Source organism: Gopherus flavomarginatus, chromosome 3, assembly GCF_025201925.1.
Source record: "Gopherus flavomarginatus isolate rGopFla2 chromosome 3, rGopFla2.mat.asm, whole genome shotgun sequence".
In the NCBI taxonomy this organism is placed as follows: domain Eukaryota; kingdom Metazoa; phylum Chordata; order Testudines; family Testudinidae; genus Gopherus; species Gopherus flavomarginatus.
The window spans coordinates 45,700,929-45,727,869 of NC_066619.1; the positions used below are offsets into that span (position 1 = coordinate 45,700,929).

The window sequence follows — 26,941 nt, forward strand, 5'->3', positions numbered from 1 at the left end:
GCTCTCACCCCCCCCCCCGCGGGCTAGGCGGGGCGGGTCCGGCCCCCTCTGCTAAGGGCATTGGCCACTGGGGGTGCCGGGGGAGGCAGTTTTCCATTCCTGCCGAGTGAGCCGAGCCAGCCCAGCGCCTGCGAGGGTCCAGCACGCGCCATGCTGCGGGGAGCCCGGCGGCTGCTCCCACCCCAGCTGCGAGGCCGAGAGCTCGCCTTACCCCGCCGGGCGCGCCCCCTTAGCAGCGGCTCCGGCACTGCGGGGCGGTGAGTCCTGCCTGCAGGCTAGAGCCTGTCCTGCCTGGGGGTAGTTCGCGGCGCGCGCTCTCATCGCGTTTTTCTGGAAGGAAAATGTTAGGGAGGATGGAAGAACTTCGCTAGGCGAGAGCTTCCCTGTGCCCAGGCGCCACTTCCTGCGGCAGCTGTTGTATGACCCCCAGTGACAGGCCAGAGCGGGCGAGCTGACCTAATGTAGGTCTCCCCTGTCCCTAAATTCTGCCATAGCCATTCCCTTCATCGTTTTAACAGCTGAATAACAAAGTAAGTGCTGCAATTCACAGAAAAGAGGCACCCCCGAATCACACCAGTTTGCTGGGTTTGACAGCAACAAAGGCTTTAAAATACTAGTGAAAGGCCTCAGACGGTTTTGGCTTCATTACAAGTGAAGAGGGAAATCCATACTAGCAGCTGCTGCTAAAATTAAACATATTCATAGCAGGAGCTAGCCAAAGAGCTCTCTGAACCACTTACTGTTAGTTTTTAACAAATCTTAGAAACCTAGGGAAAGTCCAAAGGATTGGTGGAATGCCAGGGCATTTCCAATGTTTAGAAAGGGAACCACAGACCATATTAGCTTGAGCTCAATCATTGGCAAAATACTGGACTGGTTAATCCGGGACTGTATCAAAGAATTAGAAGCTAAAAATACAATTAATGCCAGTTTAGCATGTTTTTTTTATGGAAGGTAGGTCTTGTCAAGCATTACTTTTTTAAAAAGAACAGGATTACAGCAACTAGGTTGATTTACTCTACCTGGATTTCTCTGTGGCATTTGATTTAGCACCAAATGACATTCTGATTTTTAAAACCGCATTACATGGAACCATCAGGGCACACCTTAGATCAGTGTTTCCCAAACTTGGGATGCCGCTTGTGTAGGGAAAGCCCCTGGCGGGCCAGGCCAGTTTGTTTACCTGCCGCGTCTGTAGGTTCGGCTGATTGCAGCTCCCATTGGCCGCGGTTCATTGTCCCAGACCAGTGGGGGCTGTGGGAAGCGGCACGGGCTGAGAGATGTACTGGCTGCCGCTTCCTGCAGCTCCCATTGACCTGGAGCAGTGAACTGCAGCTAGTGGGAGCCATGACCGTCTGGACCTGTGGACGCGGCAGGTAAACAAACCGGCCCGGCGCACCAGGGCTTTCCCTACACAAACGGTGTCCCAAGTTCGGGAAACACTACCTTAGATGGATAAAAATGGCCTCACTAACAGATCCCAAAATTTAGTTATTGGAGAGATGTTTCTAGAGGGGTCCACCAGGGATTGTTCTTGCTCAAACATTATTGAATATTATTATCAATGATTTAGAGTAGACCATGATATATATAATCTTTGCTGGTAAAGTTTGCAGATGACTCAAAAATTGATGGGGTAATAAATAACAAGGAGGACAGGTTACTGTTACAAAGTGCTTTGAATTGGTTGGTTTAGGTGGTCACAATCCAACAAAATGGATTTAACAAAGTTGAATTAAAGGTAATACATCAGGGAACAAAGAATTCAGGTTATACCTACAGGATGGGATACTTGGTTTTGGAAAGCAATGACTCAGAACAGGATTTAGGGGTCATCATGGGTAACCACCTCAACATGAGCTCTCCTTTCAAGGCTGTGGCAGAAGGGCTAATGCAGTCCTAGGATTTATAAAAAGCTGAATATCAGGTAGAAGTGGGGAAGTGATTTTGATTTTGTATACAGCTTTGGTAACACTGCCACTAATACTAATACTGTGCCCAGTATTAATGTCTGCATTACAAGAAAGATGTAGAAATACTGAAGAAAGATCAAAGGAGGGACACAGAAATGATCTAGGAGCTGTTGTGGGTTTTTTTGTATGTTTGGTTTTTTTGCCTTCCTCTGAAACATCAGAGTGTGGCCACTGTTGTAGATGGGGCACTGGACAGGGTGAACCAGTGTCATATGGACACAGAGTGTGAGGCCAGAAAGGATCACCAGATCATCTAGCGTTATGAGATGGTATAGAGCAGTGGTGGGCAACCTGCGGCCCCATGCTGCCCGTCAGGGTAATCGGCTGGCAGGCTGTGGGACACTTTGTTTACATTGACTGTCGGCAGGCACGGCCGCCTGCAGCTTCCAGCGGTTGTGGTTTGCTGTTCCCGGCCAATGGGAGCTGTGGGAAGTGGCACAGGCCGCACAGACTTGCTGGCTGCTGCTTCCCACAACTCCCATTGGCTGGGAATGGCAAATCGTGGCCACTGGAAGCTGTGGGTGGCCACGCCTGCAGACGGTCAATGTAAACAAACTGTCCTGGGGCCCGCCAGTGGATTACCCTGATGGGCCGTGTGCGGGACGCAGGTTGCCCACCACTGGTATAGAGGGTCTGCTGCCTTAGATGCCTAGCCAGTGGTCTTGCTCAAATGCTCAGGGTCTTACTGATCACCAGATCTCAGTTCAGGAAGAATTTTTTCCCCAGTTCAGATTGGCAGGAACCTTGGGGTTCTTTCACCTTTCTCTGCATCATAGAGCATGGATTACCAGCTGGTATCATCTGTCATATCCAACCTAATCAGTTCCCTGCCATTGCAGGGGCATTGGGCACTGGTAATACCTCAGTCTCTTCTATTCTCTGCCTGTGTCATAGAACTGTTTAGTGTCTGCGATGCTTAGCCTAACCCAATTTACTGGGCTCAACACAGGGGTAACTGGCTGAAATTTAATGGCCTGTGAGATACAGGATGCCAGACTAGATAAAGGTACATTTTTAAAGGTATCTGTTAACTGCTAGCTTAGGTGAGAAGATGAAAGATCAATTTTGTGTCCTGTTTGTGACTTTCTTTTTCCAGGGAAGAAAAGCCATCTTCTTTCTTGGGAACTAAATGGAAAGATACAGCAGAGACAGTGATTATTGGAGGTGGTTGCATTGGTGTAAGTCTTGCTTACCACCTGGCCAAGGCTGGCATGAAGGATGTCATTCTGCTCGAAAAGTCTGAACTGACGGCTGGATCTACTTGGCATGCAGTAAGAAAAATCTTGTTAAATCACTAAGATCTCAAATACAAAAAGAGATTTCAGATGACTTGTAAAATCTGACAGTAGAGCAAAGATTTTATTTCCCCCATTCCATGGCCTTCCAGAAAATCAGTTTCTCTATTATTTATCTAGATACAAAGGATATCACTAGGTTCTGTTCCTAGATCTATGATAGACTCACTATCTGACCTTTGAAGAGTCACTTAGGGTATATCTTGACTGCAGTCACTGGCTGTGATTGCAGTTTGAGCCAAGACACTTGAGGTACTTTTAATCTAGCTGGATAGGGGTCACCCACAACAGTGCAACTCTGGCAGCATGAGCTTCTGTGTGGGCTAGCCCCACTAGAAATAACCTAGGGTTCTGGGAGGATTTTTACAGCCTGAGTTGAAGCTCATGCTGCCCTGGTTTTACTGTTCTGGCTCCCAAGATAGATAGATTAAAACTTTCTTGAGTATGTTGACTGTTATTGCATCCTGTGATTGCAGTATAGACATACCCTTAAACTACCCATGCTGCCCATCTGTAAAGTAGGATAAATGTTGGTAATGTGTTTTAAATCCAGGCTATGCCCACACTTTGAATACTGCATGCAGTTCTAGTTGCCTCATTTCAAAAACAATATATTTGACTTGGAAAAAGTACAGAGAAGGAGAACAAAAAATATTGGGGTATGGAGGAGCTTGCATATGCAGTCCCCAGATTAAAAAGACTGGGACTGTTCAGTTTAGAAAAGAGATATCTCCACTTAGTCATGATCAAGGTCTATAAAATCATGACTGGAGTGGCGAAAGTGACTAAGGAAAAGTTATTTACTGCTTCACATAACACAAGAACCAATAAAAGATATTTTACCTCGCCCACCTTGTCTCACAGGAACCGGGAGTCACCTAATGAAATTAATAGGCAGCAGATTTAAAACAAAAATAAGAAAATACTTCTTCACTCAGTGAACAGTGCACTTGTGGAACTCATTGACATGAGATGTTATAGCCGAAAGTATAACTGGATTAAAAAAAGATTTAGATAAGTTCATGGAGGATAGGTGCATCAACAGCTATTAAGCAAGATGGTCATGGATGCTACCCCTTGCTCTAGGTGTCCGTAAATCTCTGACTGCCAGAAGCTGGGACTGGACAATGGGATGGATTGCTCAATAATTGCCCTATTTTGTTTATTTGCTCTGAAGCATCTGGCACTGGTCACTGTCAGAAGACAGGATACTGGGCTAGATGGACCATTGGTTTGACCCAGTATATTCTTATGGGATTCTTGGAGGGATGGTGCACAGAAGTGAAAATAATTGTTAAAATTTATTATAGAAATGTGGCAGTACTGTTATAGTTTGTTTTTAAACTTTAATTTTTACTTCTAAAGGAGATTTGTTATACTTAAAACAGAAATGCAAGAGATCACTATAAATTAGAAAAACAGCTTTTTTCTTAAGTTGAACAAAAATATTGTTGTCCCTCCTTTCAAACCGAATGTCTCATTCTGACACCAGCATTGCCCCTCTGTCAGGTGGTAATATAACACACATGCTTGTAATGTAGCAATACTTTATTGTACATATTTTTTTTAGTCTAAGTAGGGGAGAGAAGCAGTGAGGAGGTGACATGGATTTTTTGTTGAATCCTTTGTCTTTGGCATCTGCATGTGTGCAGAGAACAAAGCAGGACACTGAGGCTTGGTCTGAATTAGAAAATTAAGCTGGCTTAACTGTATCACTCAGGAGGTGTGAAAAATCCCTGAGTGGCATAGTTAAGCCAGCCTTACCCCCTGTGTAGACAATGCTAAGCCGACAGAGGAATGCTTTCATCGACCTAGATGCTGCCTCTCAGGGAGACGCTGTAGCATTTCAGGTGTAGACAAGCCCTTAGAGAAGGGCCCATAAGCATCTCAGAGAGGGGTATGTGGTAGTTACTGGGCATGCTCAGTAGCTGTCTCTGAAGCTATGCGGAGGGTTTCCATTAAGGGCTGGCAGTCTAACAGGTTCCACACAAATCAGTGTCTGAAAGCTGAGTCAGAGCTCACTAGGGAAAGGTTATAAATAAGAGGATTTGGAGACTGCTTTGTGGACTCAATGGCTGAACAGTACAGGGCTAAGAGGTGTCTATTGTGAGAGCTGCGTCCCAGAGCCTATGCCACATTGGATCCTCCAGACTCTCTATCTTGCTGAAAGCTGAGGAGATAACCAACTATGGACACCAGTACTGCAATTGCTGCTGGCCATGGAGCTCTTCGGACTGTTGTTGCTGAGTTGATTCTGAGGAGATGAAAGAAGAACTAGCTCTGAGGAGTGCAGCTGACACACATACACTTTTGATGCCACAGTGCAAAATCTGAGAAGTCATCTCTGAACAGATCAGAGGGAAGGGTGTACTTATGTGTATTTGCACTAAGATATAATTCACACTGAAACTTATGTAACAGCAGCAAAGTAGGCAAGTCCATGTGAGAAAATGCCAGTAGAGTTACTGCAAAGGACTCCACGTGGACTCCTCCTGAGTGTCGAAATGACAGTCTGGACCTATACATTGAATGCTTCTGCCGACATGCACAAGCAGAAATTGTGGAAAAACAACATCACTTGCCTCATAACCTAATTCGTGCAGAACGCAATGCCAGCCACAGCCTCAGAAACCACTCTGACATTATCATCAAAGAGGCTGATAAAGGAGGTGCTGTTGTCATCATGAACAGGTCTGACTACCAAAAGGAGGCCGCCAGACAACTCTCCAGTACCAGATTCTACAGGCCACTTCCCTCAGATCCCACTAAGGAATACACTGAGAAACTGCACCATCTACTCAGGACACTCCCTACACTGACACCGAAACAAATCAACATACCCTTAGAGCTCTGACCAGGGTTATTCTATCTACTACCCAAGATCCACAAACCCGGAAATCCTGGACGTCCCATCATCTCGGGCATCGGCACTCTCACTGAAGGACTGTCTGGATATGTGGACTCTCTACTCAGACCCTCTGCCATCAGCACTCCCAGCTATCTCCGTGACACCACTGATTTCCTGAGGAAACTACAATGCATTGGTGACCTTCCACAAAACACCATCCTAGCCACCATGGATGTAGAGACTCTCTACACAAACAACATCCCACACACAGATGGAATACAAGCTGGCAGGAACAGTATCCCTGATGATGCCACAGCACAACTGGCTGCTGAGCTCTGTACCTTTATCCTCACACACAACTATTTCAAATTTGATGACAATATATATCTCCAGATCAATGGTACCGCTATGGGCACCCGCATGGCCCCACAATATGCCAATATTTTAATTGTCGACCCGGAACAACGCTTCCTCAGCTCTCGTCCACTCACGCCCCTTCTCTACTTACGCTACATTGATGACATCTTCATCATCTGGACCCATGGGAAGGAGACTCTGGAAAAGTTCCACCACGATTTCAACAGCTTCCACCCCGCCATCAACCTCAGCCTGGACCAATCTACACGGGAGGTCAACTTTCTAGACACCACGGTGCAAATAAATGATGGTCACATTAACACCACCCTATACTGAAAACCTACCGACCGCTATGCCTACCTTCATGCCTCCAGCTTCTATCCCGGGCACATCACACGATCCATTGTCTACAGCCAAGCACTGAGGTACAACCGCATCCGCTCTAACCCCTCAGGCAGAGACCAACACCTACAAAATCTCCACCAAACATTTTCAAAACTACAATACCCGCACGAGGAAATAAGGAAACAGATCAACAGAGCCAGACGTGTACCCAGAAGCCTCCTACTGCAAGACAAACCCAAGAAAGAAACCAACAGGACTCCACTGGCCATCACATACAGTCCCCAAATAAAACCCCTCCAACACATCATCAAGGATCTACAACCCATCCTGGACAATAATCCCACACTTTCACAGGCCTTGGGTGGCAGGCCAGTCCTCGCCCACAGACAACCTGCCAACCTGAAACATATTCTCAGTAACTGCACACCGCACCATAATAACTCTAGCTCAGGAACCAATCCATGCAACAAACCTCGATGCCAACTCTGCCCACATATCTACACCAGCGACACCATCACAGGACCTAACCAGATCAGCCACACCATCACCGGTTCTTTCACCTGCACGTCCACCAATGTAATATACACCATCATATGCCAGCAATGCCCCTCTGCTATGTTCATCGGCCAAACTGGACAGTCTCTACGGAAAAGGATAAATGGACACAAATCAGATATTAGGAATGGCAATATACAAAAACCTGTAGGAGAACACTTCAACCTCCCTGGCCACACTATAGCAGACCTTAAGGTGGCCATCCTGCAGCAAAAAAACTTCAGGACCAGACTTCAAAGAGAAACTGCTGAGCTTCAGTTCATCTGCAAATTTGACACCATCAGCTCAGGATTAAACAAAGACTGTGAATGGCTTGCCAACTGCAAAACCAGTTTCTCCTCCCTTGGTTTTCATGCCTCAACTGCTAGAAGAGGGCCTCATCCTCCCTGATGGAACTAACCTCGTTATCGCTAGCTTGCTTGCATATATATACCTGCCCCTGGAAATTTCCACTACATGCATCTGATGAAGTGCATATTCACCCACGAAAGCTCATGCTCCAAAATGTCTGTTAGTCTATAAAGTGCCACAGGATTCTTTGCTGCTTTTACAGATCCAGACTAACACGGCTACCCCTCTGATACTTGCAAAGTCATTAAGAAGAGTTTTCACAAAGATTCCAAATGGTGGCTGCAGATGTTTCTATATATAAATGTTAATCTTCAGGGAATTGTAGCGCCTTGTCACGAGGTGACTGGGCCTTTTAGAAGGGCAACTGCATGCAGTCTATCCATGGCTAATGCTGATGAGCCAGCCTGAAAGTAGTTATAGGTGAAACCGTGTTATATTGAACTTGCTTTGATCCACCGGAGTGCGCAGTGCCCCCTCAGAGCACTGCTTTACCGTGTTATATCCGAATTCGTGTTATATTGGGTCACGTTATATCGAGGTAGCAGTGTATTTAACCCTGAAGCAAGGGTAGTCAATAGGCAAACTGCGGATCACCAAGTGCTTTCGAGTGGACCATGAAATCTTTTTATTTACTTATTATCATTATTGTTGTTATTTTTGTATTAGTTTCTCTGGAGTCTGGACCTTGACTGTACCTTGACCAAGAAATTTGGACCTTCACAAAAAATAATTGATTATCTCTGCCCTGGAGGGTGGCCTAAGTAGTTGTCTGGGCACCAACAGAGACTTCTGGCCTGTTGTGACTCCAGACCTCAGCTGGTTTCTGATCTCCAGTCTCTGACTCCAGCCTACCTCTGACCTTATTCTTGCCTTCTGATTTCAGCCTTACACTATCCTGGATCTCCAGTCACTGACCCCCGTCTAACTCTGACTCTTGCTTTTGGATCCCAGCTCTAGCAAATATATGATGCCTGCTCATTAACTACTGTGTTGAATGCTAGGCCTGCTGTGACTCGTACGCCAGACTGCCTGTACCCTGGTCCCTTACACCTGGATACCTGCAGGCATTTTGGTTTGGATCCCTCCAGAACCATTCTTGTCAGTGATGCATCTCATAATGATTGTACAGCAGCACCGTAGTGGGCTGTAAAAGTGGGTGGCCAGGTGACTGATATACAAAGGGCTGATGTAGAACAGGTGGATATGCTCATTTGTGCATTTATAGATCCCGTCTCTGTGAGATAGACAGATAGATATATACTGAAACATAGTTTAGTGAAAAAATTAGTTGTGACACCTGTTCCCCTGGGGTCCTCACCCATATTCACTAGTACAGTAATTTAGGCAATCCTGAGCATACTGACGGTCACAATTTCTTTATACCTGTCATTGATAGGCTGACCAGAGAGTTAACAATAGTGTACCTCCACCTTTAACAGGTAGTCGTGCAGTGGAAACATCTACTCCTGCTGTGAACCTTTCTTCTGAGATGAATTGCTTGTTGTTATACCCCTCTACCCCGATATAATGCGGTCCGATATAACACAAATTCGGATATAACGTGGTAAAGCAGCTCTCTGGGGGACGGGGGTGCTTTACCATGTTATATCTGAATTAGTGTTACCACAAGTGATTCCTCTGCGCCCCCTGTTACTTGCTGCAGCCCTCCCCAACTTTCTGCATTAAACTTTTATCCATTGATTATTTCATCTAATGCTAAGTCTAGGTCCTCTGCTGCTGTGCTTTGTCACTAGCTCTGCCCTCTGAGCTAAATGTTCCTAGGTTAAACAGAGGCACTGCAGTGATGATACTATTTAAAACACTCTCCATGTGCAATTTACCACTAATATCTTGGATTTTACAGTTCACATCATCTACAGTCCAGTTCACACAGGCGTGACTCCACTGGCTAGGGGCATCTACCACACACGCTGGGCAGTCCTCAAATCGCTTCTCTCTCAGGAAGTGTTTGATGATTCTGTACAGCAACTTGTACATTTGCACGCATGAAGGTTTTATGGTTACAGCCTTGCACAGTCTTGATACCATATTTCTTCCACATTGTTAGATAGTACAGACTTGTAGAATAAGCGTCCCATTGAGCATCTGATTTTGGATGCAGGCAAAAACAGATCAGGCCCAATCCATTTGCTCCTCCAGAGCTGTTGATGTCCTTCTCCCAAGTTCCTCTGAAGAAACATCACTCAGCCGCTGAAAGATTTTAAAATAAGAACTGCATGTAAGGCATCATTGCTCTTTTTTATAATGTGCTCTTAGAACCTTTTTACTCTGTGAGTCAAAAGAGCCCTCTTCAGCTTGTGACTTTACAAAAAAAAATTGCCTCTGTACAGGGTCAATCTAAAAGGCTTTGCAGGGGCAGCAACCTGCGGCTTCTGAGCCGCATGCGGCTCTTTGGCTGCCCCCTTGTGGGCAGCCATTTTTTGAGGGGGTATGAGGTGCAGGCTCTGGCTGGGAGGCGCTTACTATAAGCAGCTCCTTGCCGGTGATGCAGCAGGGCTTAAGCAGGCTGACTGCCCTAGCCCCACGCTGCTTCCAGAAGCTGCTGGCTGCTGGCCCATCTCTGCGTGCCCCTTGGAGGGAGGGGGGCAGCAGTTCTCTGTGTGCTGCCCATGCCTGCAAACACCACCCCCACAGCTCTGGGCACGCAGAGACGTGCCAGCAGCCAGCTGCTTCCAGGAGCTACGTGGGGCCAGGGCAGGCAGGCAGCCTGCCTGAGCCCTGATGCGCCACTGTCCGGGAGCCACCTGTGGTAAGCACCTCCTGGCCAGATTCTGCACCTCACACCTCAATCCCCTGCCCCAGGTCAGGACCCCCTCCTGCACCCAAACTCCCTCCCAGACCCTACACTCCCTCCTACACCTCAATCCCCTGCCCCAGCCCGGAGCTCCCTCCTGTTTATATTCAAATTCAAACAGCTCAGTAACAAGGCAACTGTCTACCAATAAAACTCCTGGAATTTCTTGTGAACAGGAAGCAGATGTGCTCTGTCTTTACTAGTATGATTGAAAAAGTCTAAAGTCAGAAATAAAATAGATCAGATAAATACCTTCCATCAAAAATATGACAACTACAAAGAGAAAGATAGAAGATAAACATCGAGAATTTCAAAATGATTGGATTGAGTCTTATGCTTTTATAGTGAGTTCAGCTGGACTCCCGTCGTGCCTCATTTGCAATGACAAACTATCCAACAATAAGAAAACAAACCTATAAGGACATTTTGAAAAGAAACATTGGATATTTGCTGAAACCTATCCAGCTGTCGATGTGAGGAAAAAAGCAGTAGAGGAGCTCCAATGCAAAGCAGAGCAAACAAGATGTACATTTGCTAAATGGATGAAGACTGCTAGTTTCGTGGCAGCTAAACAAATCGTCAAACGAGGGAAGCCATTCACAGATGGAGAATATGTGAAAGAATGTTTCATTAAAACATCAGAGCACCTCTTCAGCGATTTTAAAAACAAAGATGAAATAGTTAAAAATATTAGAGAAATGCCATTATCTGCAAAGACTGTAAAGGACAGAACTATTAAGATGGCCACAGACGTAACAAGCCAGCAAGTTAGCGATATTAGATCAACACCAGATTTTTCCATTGCCTGCAATGAGACATGCAATGTGGATGACTTTGCTCAGGTTGCCTTACTCGGCAGATACGTTAATGATCAAGGTCTTTAAGAAGAGTTGATTGTGTTATTGCCACTCAAAGGACAAACTCGGGGCAAAGATATTGCATCTGCTGTCACTGAACGTCTGAAGAAAAAGATATTGACATCAATAGAAAAATTTCTGTTGCTACAGATGGAGAACTGAGCATGAAGGGGCCACACAAAGGTTTTGTTTCTTTACTGAAAAAAGTATGGAGCATGATGTAATTTCATTTAACTATATAATCCATCAGCATTTGCAGGAATCGATCAAGCACAATTTGAACTTGAATTAGCGGATTTGCAAGACCAGGATTTATGGTATTCAAAATTGAAATATCTTGTAACTGAACTTGAAAATCTGGAAAGGCAGAAATTCACCCTGGGGCTCCAACACAAATGGTCTGAAGTGGACGACCTTAAATGGCAAGACCAGATTATATTTGATGTTTGGAATTGTCTATTGGATACATACAGTCAGCTGAAGAAATACGCATTTGGACTTCTCTCAATCTTCGGTTCAACGTACTTCTGCAAACAAGTGTTTTCCAACATGAATTTAATCAAAAACAAACTGAGGAACCAACTGCAAGATGTTAGTCTTGAGTCCTACTTGAAAATCAAAATCATGGCATATTCGCCAAACATTGAGCAATTCTCTAAAGATGTCCAACAGTAGAAGTCACATTAAAAGTATTGGTGAGAAGTAATAACTTTAATATGTTCAATTATTATTAGTTGACACATTCTAATTCTACAAGTAGGTTTGCATGTGATGCAGCTCTTGAAATATTATGTTCAAAGACAAAAACAAAAAAGTGGCTCTTCTTCTTTGAAAGGTTACCGACTCCTGCTCTAGCCAACTGTGCCACCGTCACCAGGTTCTCTCCAAGCTCCTAAACATTTTTACACACAATGTACCTGTGACTCATCTTTGTACAACCCTCCATTTGAATTGTTTGTCTTGTAGTCAGGGTCCAGAGTTTCAAACAAAACCTGGATCAATGATTTGGCTTTGTGTTTCTCCTCCGCATTGTCCTTGTGATCACATTAAGCAGCAGCAATCTGTGTTTCCCTGCTCCCAAGACACATCTCAAACTCCTATGTGTCAACAGTATATTTGTTTCCTTAGTTCCCATAACTTCAGCTGTATGATGTCTCTTTATGAGCTGTCTGTTCTGGGACTTTTAGGCACTTCCATCTTAAATCAACAGGTCTGTACCAGCTCATCCTCTTTTATGCTGCATCTGTGTGATATTCTTAGCTAGTAGTGTTTCAAAAGTCCATTCATCTGTCTCTCTAAGCATGGAGGAACTTCTGTTTAAGGACATAAGATGATAGGGGCTATAGAACCCTGAGCTTTGTATTACTTTTATATCTTTCCTGAGGTAGTTCTCTTACAAAATTTAAAACTCAAATCAGAACAAGTGATATGATAAATAGGTAGTCTAATTTTAAAAGGTTAATGTTTTTCCCTATGATTTAAGTGTGTGAAAATTGGGAAAAAAAATGTAATTAGATCCTAAAAAGACATAGACTTACTTCGACTGTAATCTGCTTTGGGCTGAACAGGCTAAAATCTGGCCTCTCTGGTATTCAGTAGACAGCCACAAACAAGGCAAAAGAAAACTCTCTGCATTTCTTTGCTAGCCATAGTGTAAATTCTGGTATTCAGCACAGAATTAGTGACTGCGCTGGCAATGAACCGATCAGCCTTACATAAAATGGCACACTCTTTTACTTTGTGGTCTACATCTATGAGCAACAGAATAAACAATGGAGACAGTCAGGCGATGAATACACCGACTACAGTCACAAATGTCCTAAGCAGTACCATCATCTCTTTTGAGTTATGCTTTACGACTACTGGACTTTACCAGTGTGTAAATATGCACTGTGGTAAATTGCCGGTACTGTTATGCTGGGTCTCACGCTCTCTCTTCTTTGGGGAAGGTTTCAGGGCACCATTGTTTGCCTCTGAACTGGTATTTTAATTACCCCACTAGCGTCCTTGAGGAGGGGAGTGGAGAGAGAGGGACCTGGGCCCGCCCTCTTCTCCAGGTCCCAACCCTGAGGTTTGTGGTGAACCACTTGAACTAGCGAATCCTTCCCCTGGGCTACTTCCCTCTTCTGCCCTTCAGCTTGGAAGGGGCTTCTTGCCCTCCTTTTACACAAGCCAAGTGCCCCTTACCTAGGGTTTCTTTTGGATTTCTCAGCCCACCGCAGCACTCCTCCAAACTTTCCTTTTGTCTCTCTTCAATACTGTTCTCTTCTCCAACTCCTTCAAACTGCTCTCTGCTCCAACCAAACCGTCCTGCTCCAACTCCCACACTGTCTGACTGAAGCAGAGGTTTTTATCACGACTGACTGCTGGTGCTCTAAATGGCTTCAGGTGCTCTAATTGGCTTCAGGTGCTCTAGTTAATCTATAACAAACCTTCCTCCCCTTGCAGGGAATAAGGCTCCCTGCTAACACTCTCCTGCTGCCCTCTGGCCATGCTGTATCATATATTTCCCCCCGCCCCCGCTCAACACCAAGGGGTTGGGCTACTTGGGACAAGAGGCAGTGCCGTCGCGATAGGCCATCGGCGTTGCCATGTTTGCGTCCAGCTCTATGCTGGACCCGAAAATGGAAAGGCTGCAGAGAAAGGAACCACCTCGTCACTCTGGCATTCTTCTTGTTCATGTGCATCCACTGGAGCAGGGCATGGTCTGTCACGAGGGTAAACCGCCGCCCCAGGAGATAGTAGCAAAGAGGCCCAATTCCCCTTTTTATCGCCAGACATTTCTTTTCGACAACCGCGTACTTTTGTACCCTGGGGAGGAGCTTCCGGCTGAGGTACAAGATGGGGTGCTCCTCCTCCCCTACCATCTGGGAAAGGATGGCAGCGAGCCCCACCTCCAAGGCGTCCATTTGTAGGATGAATTCCTTCTCGAAGTCTGGGGCTATTAGTACTGGATGGCAGCATAGGGCTGTCCGTAAATCTGCAAATGCTTCTTCTGTCACATCAGTCCACTTCACTATCTCGGGGCCCCGAGCTTTTATCAGATCTGTCAATGGCCCTGCTCTTGTGGCGAAATGAGGGATGAATCTCCGATAGTATCTTACTATTCCTAAAAATGCTCTGACCTGCTTTTTGCGGATTGGTCGAGGCCAACCTTGTATTGCCTCCACTTTGTTCCACTGGGGTTTTACCAAACCTCTCCCTACTACATGCCCGAGGTATCTGGCCTCAGCTAGTCCTATCTCACACTTGAGAGGGTTAGCAGTGAGACCAGTCTTTCGCAGGGCATCCAGCACTATTTCTACTTTTTCTAGGTGCGTTTCCCAGCCAGGGCTATGTATGACTATGTCGTCTAAATAGGTGGCAGCATACTTGGCATGAGGTCGTAATAACTTATCCATAAGTCTTTGGAATGTTGCAGGGGCCCCATGGAGTCCAAAAGGGAGGACAGTATGTTTGAAACAGGCCATCAGGTGTAGAGAAGGCAGTTTTTTCTGTGGCATCCTTGGCCAGGGAGATTTGCCAATATCCTTTGGTCAGATCCAGAGTGGTTGGGTATTGGGCCTTGCCTAACTGATCAACTAGCTCGTCAATGCGTGGTATTGGGTAGGCATCAAAGTGGGATACTTCATTCAATTTCTGGAAGTCGTTACAAAACCTCAGGATGCCATCAGGCTTGAGGACTAGGACGATTGGACTGGACCACTGGCTGTGGGATTCTTCAATGACCCCGAGTTCCATCATCTTCTTCACTTCCATCCTAATTTCTTCTCTTTTAGCTTCCAGTATTCGATATGGTCTTATCGTCACCCTTACTCCGGGGCTGGTGACAATATGATGTTGGACTACTGTTGTTCAGCCCGGTTGTGTACAGAATACGTCCTGGTTCCGGTGGATCATTTCAGTGACCTCTGTTCGTTGTTCTGGGGTTAATTCAGGAGATATCTTTACCTGTCCTGTGGGTCATCTGTCTGAGGTGGAGCTCCTCGAATGACCAGACATGTCTCTCTGTCATGCCAGGGCTTCAGTAAGTTGATGTGGTAGATTTGCTCTGGCTTTCGGCGGTCTGGTTGTCTAACCTTATAGTTCACTTCCCCAATGGCTTCCACTATCTCATATGGTCCGTGCCAGCTGGATAGAAGTTTGCTTTCTGCTGTCGGTACTAACACCATCACCCGTTCCCCCGGCTGAAATCTCTGTACTTTTGCCCGACGGTTGTAATATGTCCGCTGGGCCTCTTGTGCTTTTTCCAAATGTTCCCGTACTATCGGAGTTACTCGAGTTATTCGCTCTCTCAACTGTGTCACGTGCTTAATGACATTCTTTCCTGGGTTGGGTTGTTCCTCCCAATCTTCCTTGGCGATATCTAATATCCTGCTTGGGTGGCGTCCATATAATAGTTCAAAGGGAGAAAAACCCGTGGACGCCTGGGGGACTTCCTGTATAGCAAACATTAGATACGGTAGAAAGGTATCCCAGTCTTTTCTATCCTGTGCTACCACCTTCCAGATCATACTTTTAAGGGTACGATTAAATCGCTCAACCAGTCCATCTGTTTGTGGATGGTAGACTGAGGTCCGTATGGCCTGGATGCGGAGCAGGGCACATAAGTCTTTCATTAGTTTTGACGTGAACGGGGTTCCCTGGTCTGTCAGGATCTCCTTAGGGATGCCCACTCTGGCGAAAACCTGTAGTAGTTCTTTTGCTATTGCCTTGGATGTGGAGTTTCTTAAAGGAATGACCTCTGGATACCGTGTGGCATAGTCAGGGATGACTAGTACGTTTCGGTGGCCCTGTGCTGATTTTTCTAATGGGCCCACTATGTCCATGGCTATCCTCTCGAAAGGGACATCAATAATAGGCAAAGGTACTAATGGGGCCCGCAAGTGAGGTCGGGGGCTATGCAACTGACATTCAGGGCAGGAGGCACAATAACGCTGGACTTCTGCGCGTATCCCTGGCCAATAAAACCTTCTTAGGATTCTGTCCAGTGTCTTGTCTACCCCTAGATGTCCCCCAAATAGATGACTGTGAGCTAACTCTAGTACTGCCCTTATGTGTTTCCGTGGGACTAAGAGTTGCTCTACTTCTTCCCCTTGTATTTGCTCTATCCTGTACAAAAGATCACGTCTGAGCACATAATATGGCCTTGGGCCTTTGATTTTTCCTTCCACAGGCACACCATTTACTTCCACTTCCTCCTCCCTCACGTTCGCATATAATGGATCTTTGGCCTGGTCCTGCCCAAAAGTCTCACGTGCAGTACCGAACTGACCTAATTCTAGGGGGCCTATTTCTACTCTTCCTCCTGAGGTACTCCCACTTGGGCTAGGAACCGCCTGCGAGTCTTCCTTGGCCTGGATTATCTCCTGGTCTCCTGACTGGGATCGCCTACCCACAAGGGAAGTATTTTGATTCACTGCTAGAATCCTGGTCCCTAACCTTTTATCTGCCCTTCGTTCTCGCCTAGACCTTCGAGGTTTTCCAGGGGATGAGAATAACTCTGGAGCAAATTCGGCAAACACTGGGGTGAGGCTATCTGTAGTTGCCTCCGTCTCAGCCTGGGGGTTGCTACTCTCCCCTGGCTCTATTGGGGTAAGTAAGCTTTCAAACCCGGGGAAGTCTCTCCCAATCAAAACAGGGTAGGGGAGCTTGGGGACCACCCCTGTAGATAGCCTGGTAGTATTTCCCTGGATCTCTATCCGTACTGGAATTGTAGGTTAAAAATTCACAGTGCCATGTACGCATGTTACCCCTGTGTTTTTGGCCCAGGTTAGTTGGTCTGTTCCCGCCAACTTCCCCGAGACCAGCATGACAGCACTCCCGGAATCTATTAATATTATGGTCTTTATACCTTTCATTTTTACTGGTCTGGTATATCCATGTGAGGTCATTGTGACCCCTACCAGGCCGATTAGGCCACATTGCTCCCCGTAATCCCCCAGATTACACTGCATAGGTTCTTCCTTGTTGGGGCATTGGGCTGCTATATGCCCCAATTCCCCACACTCATAACACCGCCCCCTTATTCCGGTTGTCACTCTCTGCCTGGGGCTATTTAGCCGGCCCCCCACCTCTCTTCCCAAACCCCCAGGTCCCTTCCTGGCCTTGAGCCATTCCTCAGTGTCTTTCCTCCTGGTTACAGTTCTCCTATAGTTCTCCACAGCCCGGGGCCTTGGGTTTGGAGTTGGCTTCCTGGATTGCTGTGTCTCCCCACCTGGGGTCTGGAACAGTTCGTGGGCTGCCAGCTGTCTTTCCACAAGGGAGACCAACTCATCATAGGTAGAGGGATCATTCTGGCCCACCCAAGACCTGAGACCTAGTGGTAGCCCCCTCATATACCGGTCCAATACCAGTACCTCCATCATCCTCTCAGAGCTAAGGGCCTCAGGGCGCAGCCATTTCCGGGTCAGGTGGATCAGGTCAAACAATTGTGATCGGGGTGTCTTGTCCTCCGTATATTGCCACTCATGGAACCTCTGGGCTCGCAGTGCTGTCGTTACTCTGAACCTGGCCAGGATCTCTGCCTTTAGCTGGGAATAATCTGCTGCAGCCTCTGCAGCCATATCATAGTAGACCTTCTGGGCCTCCCCACACAGGAATGGGGCAAGGATACCAGACCATTGATCTTGGGGCCAGGCTTCCCGCAGGGCTGCTCTTTCAAAAGCCAGGAGGTATGCCTCCACATCATCCTCCCGTGTCATTTTCTGCAGGCAATGGCTAGCCCATATGGTCCAGGTCCCTTCACAGTTGCGATTCTGCTCCATAAGGGCCTTCATCTGGTTCACCAGGTCTTTCAGCAGGGCTCGGTCCTGAGCAGTCTGACTCATCAACAGATAATTGGTCTCCTGCTGCATTCTAGTTGCCTCCTGTTGGGCGGTTGCTTGGACCCGGGTAGCCTCCTGCAGGGCCACGGTGTCTTGTAGAAGGGCCTTGACCACGTCATCCATCTTAAGAATGGGAGGGTTTTGCCTAACACTGGACTAAGTCCCCAGCACACAGATCCCACTTTTGACACCATGTGTGTTAAATTGCCGGTACTGTTATGCTGGGTCTCGCGCTTTCTCTTCTTTGGGGAAGGTTTCAGGGCACCATTGCTTGCCTCTGAACTGGTATTTTAATTACCCCACTAGTGTCCTTGAGGAGGGGAGTGGAGAGGGAGGGACCTGGGCCCGCCCTCTTCTCCAGGTCCCAACCCTGAGGTTTGTGGTGAACCACTTGAACTAGCGGTTCCTTCCCTTGGGCTACTTCCCTCTCCTGCCCTTCAGCTTGGGAAGGGGCTTCTTGCCCTCCTTTTACACAAGCCAAGTGCCCCTCACCTAGAATTTCTTTTGGATTTCTCAGCCCACCGCAGCACTCCTCCAAATTTTCCTTTTGTCTCTCTTCAGTACTGTTCTCTTCTCCAACTCCTTCATACTGCTCTCTGCTCCAACCAAACCTTCCTGCTCCAACTCCCACACTGTCTGGCTGAAGCAGGGGTTTTTATCACATGACTGACTGCTGGTGCTCTGAATGGCTTCAGGTGCTCTAATTGGCTTCAGGTGCTCTAGTTAATCTATAACAAACCTTCCTCCCCTTGCAGGGAATAAGGCTCCCTGCTAACACTCTCCTGCTGCCCTCTGGCCATGCTGTATCACAGCACATAAAGGATTATTGTCACCAAAACAGTAATAAAGATACTTATGCAAAATACAACCTGTTTCTTGGAATGAAGAGGCAAAATTGTTGAGCATGCGTGTGTTGTAAGTTCGTCCCTTTGGGCTCAGTGCTGGTCACACACAAGGCAGGCTCTGAAAGCTCCAATCACTTGCATTCTGTTTTGATGTTTTATTTCTTTCCATCCTTTCCTTGGATAATGGTGCCAAAGACTCAGCAGGAGGTGGGAATGCAGGAAAGGGCAGCGAGACTCATGAAGAAAAGCATACAATGAATGTTCACAACCCCCATCCCCACTTCACACCCTCCACAGCTGGGAGTGGGGTGGGGTCTCTCTCAGTGGGAGCTGCCACTGAGCGGGTACTTCCCAGGAGAAGGCCACTCTGATGATACCCAGTCCCACTGATTACTGTTATCACCGGCTTCTGTGGGCCTGATCCCAGCTCCAATTGAGTAGGACTCTGGGAATGTGGCTGCTGTTTGATTGAAGGAGAGAGGCCAAGGATTTGTAAAGGTAAATTCTATTTTTAAGCAATCTGGCTGATTCAAATGAAACCCTAGAACGCAGCGCATGAGCCATGAATAGATGTTATTCTAGAACCTGCTGTTACATGCATCTAAGTCCTAGTTGAGTTGTTAAAGCCCTACTCTGCATCCCCAAGGTGTTAAGATGGAAGCTTGTGTTTATTGCTAATTATTAATTTGTGTTCTTGCCAAGACCTCCCTTTTGGGGGGATTCCACCCACAGACTATGCAATGAGACACTGGTGATTAGAACCCCATATTTATTACTGCAGGGCTTCTCTTCCGGCAGTGTTTCTGGGATGCGTTTTGCACTGAAAGACCTTTCTTCAGGGTCCCACAAGTTCAATGCTGTCAAGGTATCCAGGGAAACCAAGATAAGCCAACATCTTCCAATAAGTAGGAAAGCCCTGTACTTTGTATGTGCATCATAAGGCCTCCTTTTAATCATACCTCTCTATGGGTATTGGTAACAAACTAAAAGTGGAAGCTCCTAGGGCTACAAACATACTGCCTTTCCTAATAAACCAGATCATGTGGAACAGGCTCAGAGTTTTCTTTCCAGACATAAGAATGTTTACTTTGTAAAGTATTCCAGTTAACAAATCACAAATTGCCAATAAAAAAGTACACACGGTTGTGAAATTTGTTATTTTTCCAAGGGTGATCAATAGCATCAAGTCTATGAAATTACATATAATCAACAATGCAACTTTTAAAAGTCTATGCAATCAGTTGCCTTTTTTCTTAGAATAAGTTTTTGTGTATATTATCAGAAAGCCATTTCCTTGAGGGGTGAAAATAGGCACTTCCGTCTTTAATCAACAGGTCTGTTCAAAAGACTCATCCCTCTTTTATTCAATGGTTGTGTAATACTTTCTTAGCCAATAATCTAGGGTTGATACTTCAGAATACCATTAGCCTCTCTTAGGTGGAGGAGAAACTTCTCTCTGTGTATATTGTGGTGAGGGGGTTGTCAAAAGGGAAGTAGGTTGGACCCTTGGTATTGAATTATACTGTTGTTAGGTTACAGTTTGTCAACAAGAAAAGGCATATGGATGGCACATTCCCCTTGTGTTTGTGCATGTGTGTTTAGGAATATGGGCAGTAGGTCATGTGGGCCATCGCAAAGTAGCCCCTGCACCCTTCTTAAATTGTGCCCTCTGTCACTTTGGTTGTGCCTTTTAATTTCCCCCAGGCACTCTGTGATAGGGCTTTAGTTGTCATAACACTTCTATTTTCAGTAATTTCTCACTATTTAGTGTGGTAAAACATCTAGGGTTACAACTTGCATACAAGTAAAATGTAAAGGGTTATCTGAAAACAGAAAAAAAATTCTTTAGGGTCCTTTGAATGTAATGATAAACAAAAAAAATTGTAATTGTTGCTTTGCTGGTGCTGCTACAAAATATCTCCATGCCTGTAGCCTCTCAAAATGTTTTTGTTAATCTTATTTTATTTACTGTTTCTTATAGTCTATTGTATGGTGGGAAATAATACCTCATATTGTTTCTGTGTGACAAATGCTTGCCAATGCTAAAGCATGATAGCCAATGGCTACTTACAAAACTATTTAACTAAAAAAGATATGTCTGTTATCACTATTCCTTTGAAGTCCAGAACAGCTCTCTTATCCCCCTCGTCTGTTGCACATGGTAAACTTTTAAAAGTTTATTTGATAAGATTAAAAACTGTATGTTTAGCAAAAGAACATGACAGTTTTATATTGAGCGGGGAAGGGGGAGTCAGGAAAGGAGGAGGAAGTGGGCTTGGAGCTGTTTCTTCAGATTACCATGTCAGAGGCTATAGCCTTATCTGTGAACTTCATGCACTGACAAAGCTCTGGCTTTTGTCTTTTTACAATTTTTATTTTTTTTACCATAAAACCCATCTGTTGCAGGTTTTGTACTGTATCCTAAATTTTAAAGCTTTTTTTATAGCTTACAAGTAGAACAGGATTTGTTTTACTTTTTCTTGCACTTTTAAAATTCTTTCTGTTCTTTTTCTTTTCTACAATTTTAAAACTTTCTTTCTATCTGCCTTTATCTCTCAAATCTGCTTTATTTTGTAAATTATTTTAAAAGGGCTTATTCTCTGTCTACTGAACTTTATTTAAAATGTGTAAAAACCTATTTTCTTTTGAAAAATCTTCTAACCATAACACATGAAAAAACACACAAATAGTTCTAATGCACCCAATAAAGAAAAATATTTAAAAATTTCAAAATTGCTACTGAGACAAAAGTGTACATGTCCAAAAATGGGACTGGATGGCAGGACATAAATGAAAAAAGGGTCATGGAAACTTATGAAAATTTATATGATGAATAAAGGTACAGCAGTTAAACTACTTGCCAGTACTTTTGTCTTGATGGGTTGTAATGGATGGAGTTGCAAGATGAAGAATTCTGTCATAAAGGGGTGGGTGAGAGACAAAATGGAAAAAAAAAAAGCTCCCATAACAGGATGATTGTCATATTGTGAAGAGCTAGTCAACAGTTCTTCCTACAACAGTACTTGGTGGTATTACATTAAGACAATAAAATAGTCTGCTTCAGAATATCGTGTTGTGATACAGGTTCAAAAGGGAATGCCTATTATGTAAAACCTCAGGGTGACATAGCTTGCCTCATGACTACAGTTGAAAAAGAGAGGGATCAAAATTATTATTGTCAGCAGTTCTGTCTCATGTCATCTAGATACTGGCTCATATAACAACAGTTTTCCTGTAGTAATGCCACACTAGGCAGAACTTAAAATATTTTATTTATTTATTCATTTATTTTATATAGCACAGTAATGTTCATGACACTTTTACAGACAATATATTGCTCCTGCCCCAAGAAGCTTGCATTTTAATTTAGACAACATACTGCTTCAGATTTTCTCTTTCAAAGTCCAGCCAGCATTGCTACAACTAAGGGTCATATTTTCAATCAATTGTATTTCTGCTTTTACTCAGTGCTGAAACCTGGCTTGCAAGTTCTCAGCTCTGGAGCAATGTTACAAAATTTCAGATAAATTGTGTTAGCTATTTTAGGCACAATACTGTGAAAAAAGTTGTTTGACTTTCATTTTATTTAAATAAAAACAGTTCAGAAAGCACAAATTTTACTCTAACATTAATAGGAGACACAAGTGTCAGGCCAAATTCTGCTCATATTTACACCTATCTAACCAGCTTTGAAACAAGTGGTGGTTGCCTAGGTGCAAATGGGAGCAAAATTGAGCCTTTGAAGGATACATAGACCTCTTCAAGCCATATTCTATCCTGAATCCCTGTGCAATCCCAAGTCATTAGGAGTAAGTCAGTCTGGACAGAATCGGGCCCTTCGTTCTTAATTTGAACAGTTGTATTCTAAAGCAGTGCTATCATGTATCATCCCAAAAATTCTTTATGTAATCTTCTTGACATGCAAAATTCAATGTAGTATGCTGTTTAATTATTATAGAATGGTTAATAGATCATAGCACAAGGACAATGAAATCTTAGTAAGGTGGTCTGGTCAAATCTGTAAGGAGACGAAGTGTGTGTGTGTGTGTGTGTGTGTGTGTGTGTGTGTGTGTGTGTGTGTGTGTGTGTGTGTGTGTGTGTGTGTGTGTGTGTGTGTGTGTGATGAAAGAAATAATGAAATTTCTATCAGAATGCTGCTGTGATAACGGGTGCAGTATAAAATCCAGAGTAGAACACAACTAAAATACAAGAAACTAAACATATAAAAATTACAGAAGAATTCTATTATAAAGATGGATTTTGGCAATATCTGTTTTGATTTTTATATGCAAATGGTCACCACATCTAGATCAGCAAGGTAGTTAGTTAATTTCTCAAATCAGACATATTAAAGAACAATCTCCATCTGGCAAAAATAGAGCAAACTCTTCTTGGAATTTTAATCCTAAAGCAGGTTGGTCAGGTTATAATTGGCTCTAGATAGCACTCTTGAAACCAATTAGATTCTTTATCTACAGCCAAATAGCATTCCAAAAAGTGTGAAATTCCTTCCTACATTTAAAAAGGTCAAAGATATTACTTCCAATTTGATCCTTGTAACTAAATGTCAATGGGTGGTGTTGTATGGTGAATACATCAGAGACACTATCAAATGGTTTTGAAAAGTATTTTTTGGCCCATATAACTAATTAATTATTACCAACAGCGATCACTACAACTGAATTTCACTTAATATAGATTATTAAATACATCCAGGGGAGGAACAAATGACTGATCAGGCAATTTTTGTACAAATAAAGGAAGACAGTACAAAGGTTATGATATGAATTGAGAGAAAGCAAAATATATGTAAATAGCTAGAGAAAAGTGAAAGTTTTAAGAGGTAAGATATAATTTATTTCTTTATTCATTTTATTGAGCAAAACAGTAGATCAGAGCTTGAGGACCTAATTTTTAAGAAGTGATCAAGACATAAATTAACTGAAAAAATGGCAATAAAATTGCACTAGGTTCTGGCTCAAAACGATTAAAGACATTCAGATTGTGAACAATATGGAAGATACTTATGGATCCAGGCCTTAGTAACAAAAATAATTCACAGTAACCACAACTGAAATATATATCATTAGGTGGATAGTTTTAAAAGGTTAGATTGTTTGTTTTCCCTGGGTCTCTTTTGGGGATAAGGGTTTATACTATTGTATAAATTTTAAAATACCAAAAAGAGAGACTCCTCATAATGAAAATTTGGAAACTACTTTCAAAGTCATTGAATACATCCCTTGTAAGGGCAGGATAAAGTCCCTAGACAGAGCATTTCTAAGATATTATTGAACTGTTACCACATTTGATCTTAGTGATGCAATATATGCTTATGGCAAAGTATAAATTGTTATAGGAATAGCATTAAAATTAAATGCAATACAAACATGTTTTTAAATAAACCCAAATCCTGCTAGCCTTATTCATGTGAGTATATAGGTCCAATTGACTTGAAAAATTAAAGGCTTAAGAAAAATATACAATACAAAGTAATTAGAGATGGCAAACTGAAAAATGTCAAAACCAAAAGTCGTTTTACATAAGTGCTTATTTGGCAACTGTAAATTGAAACTGTCTGCATTCTTGAAAAAATTATAAGAGCACTTTTAGGGAGACAGGATGTAATCAGAAGTGGCGCCAGGGTTTCTGACGCCCTAGGCGGACGGCCATTTTGCCGCCCCCGGGGGGTCCGGTGGACCTACCGCAGTCATGCCGGCAGCGGACGATCCGCTGCTGGAAAAGGTCCAGTGGAGCTGCCACAGTGATGCCGGCGGGCGATCCGCTGGTCTAAAGGCTCCGGTGGACCTGCCGCAGGCAGGACTGCGGTAGGTCCGCCGGAGCCTTTAGACCAGCGCACCGTCCGCCGAAATGACTGCGGCAGCTCCACTGGAGCCTTTCCAGCAGCGGACCGTCCTCCGGCATGACTGCAGTAGGTCCACCGGACTGGCGTGCCACCCCCCCCCGGCAAAATAGCGCCCTCCCCCCCCAAATTCTGGCCATTGCCTAGGTCGCCTAAATGGTAGCGCTGGCCCTGGATGTAATCACCTGTATTAGGATTCAGCCAGGATACCAGTGTTTATATGCCTCCTCTTGAAAACCCCATGATCTTTTATTATTATTTGTTTATGTTTTATTGATTTTTTTCTTCCAAAAATAAGAGAAGAACAGACAAAAAGAAAAAAGAACAAAAAAGTGAAGGAGTGGAAGTGAAAAAAAGGACAAAAAGTAGTGGGGATAGGAAAGGAGAGTGACATCTCAGTTTCCAGCCAGTAGAAATTGTCAAAGGTTTCTAAAAAGTTTGATCAAATCTATCTGAGATCCCTCTTCTCTGAAACATTAGCTGCTTTTTAGCTCCTAGGTCATCCAGGTTGTTGTGCCAAGCTTCTATCCCTGGAGACAGTCTGCTCTTCCACCTAAGCAATGCAAGTCATTTGGCTGCAAGCACTGCTCTACAGAACCAAGCTTTCTGTGAGTTGGAAAGTTTTTAAGACGATAGGATATATCCCAAAACACAGTTCTGAGAAATAATTTTTCATGCGGGATCCATTATCATATTATTCCATTTCCCTTCTTCTAACCAAAAGGATTCTATCCTGGGATTGTCCCAAAATATGGAGACCCACATCTCCAGCAGCAGTATATTTTGGCAAGGTCTACAGGATTTTTAGAAACCACAGCTAGTTGGGAACTCAGTTTTATGTCTCATCCAAAAGATTTATGTAGAAATATGAATAGTTTAAGCAAGGAATGAAACTATGGTAGAGAACAAGTACAACAGAGATATTGTGACTTGACAAACTAATGAGAGAAGACTGTGGAAAAAACATCTGTGCATAAAAGGAGAATGCTAGTAAACTAGGAAACAATTTTATTATAAACAAACAAATAAATAAAAAGAACTGTTAGCCCCAGCCAGGTGTTGTTTTTCTTTGTATTGACAGTTCCTTTTGAATAACAATATCTGGAAAAAAGCTGTCTGGAAAGGGGGAAAGAAAGCAATGCATTTCCAAAAACACTCATATGTTGTTTTTTGTTTCTTATTCAAGGCTGGGTTAACAACTTACTTTCATCCTGGAATAAATCTGAAGAAAATCCATTACTACAGCATCAAACTCTATGAAAAATTGGAGGAGGAAACTGGGCAGGTGAAAGACATAACTTTAAAAATATTAATTCAGATCAATATTAGTCATGCTAAAAAAATTATGGGAAGATTTCGAATGGATACATTGCGTGTGTGTCTGTGTCTGTGTGCGCATGCATCTAAAGGGAGCTCTCATACCACAAGGGCTCACTTTATCTGAATGTAGTTTGCCGTCTCTATGTCTATCCTACATTCATTTTCTAGCATTTAACTCCAGAATACTGCAGATGCTTCCCCACAATCCTTCTAACTCTTAAATAGAAAACAGATTTCAAAATTTGAACACATATTATAACTCAGAAACCAAGCAGGCAAACAGACTGTAGTATCATCTTTCTATTTGAGTTAAAACAGCATTCAGGAGTGAGCAATCTGACAATTAGGCATTCCTGGTTTTAATTTAAATGGTTTGATTCTGTCCGTAATTGAGAAGATTGCTGTAGTTCATCATATCTATTTCAGAGCTGTGCTTCTCTTTGGTGACTAAATCACTTTCTCCAGCCAACATTTTCCCTCCTTCGTGTTTGACACTGCAACAAAAACAGTGATTTTCACTTTGCTAATCTGCCAATTTGATAATTCTCACAAAAAACCCTGTGGCCTTACCCTGCCTTTCAGCAGGATTAAAGATATTAGCAGAATGCCATAGTGAATTCTGCTATTACTAGATCTAATGCAGTACTTGCACTCATATACTACGAGTATTAAAGCACAAATAGTTTAAAC

General features: G+C 44.0%; 2 protein-coding genes across 3 annotated transcripts in view; both read left to right on the forward strand.

The window, feature by feature from the left end:
- The first annotated feature begins 69 nt into the window (after nt 1-69).
- LOC127047949 (dimethylglycine dehydrogenase, mitochondrial) overlaps nt 70-26,941 on the forward strand; it is a 105,997-nt gene continuing 79,125 nt past the window's right edge. The window contains exons 1-3 of one of the 2 annotated variants that reach the window (XM_050946925.1): nt 70-257; nt 3,070-3,244; nt 26,118-26,216. In XM_050946925.1, coding sequence (XP_050802882.1) covers nt 151-257; nt 3,070-3,244; nt 26,118-26,216 — 381 coding nt within the window. In that variant the 5' untranslated portion in view covers nt 70-150. Of the gene's footprint in view, nt 258-305; nt 531-3,069; nt 3,245-26,117; nt 26,217-26,941 lie in introns of those variants that run through there. The other variant, XM_050946924.1, reaches the window with a different exon arrangement.
- LOC127046578 (dimethylglycine dehydrogenase, mitochondrial-like) overlaps nt 24,992-26,941 on the forward strand; it is a 30,053-nt gene continuing 28,103 nt past the window's right edge. The window contains exons 1-2 of the mRNA XM_050943748.1: nt 24,992-25,000; nt 26,118-26,216. Coding sequence (XP_050799705.1) covers nt 24,992-25,000; nt 26,118-26,216 — 108 coding nt within the window. The remainder of the gene's footprint in view (nt 25,001-26,117; nt 26,217-26,941) is intronic.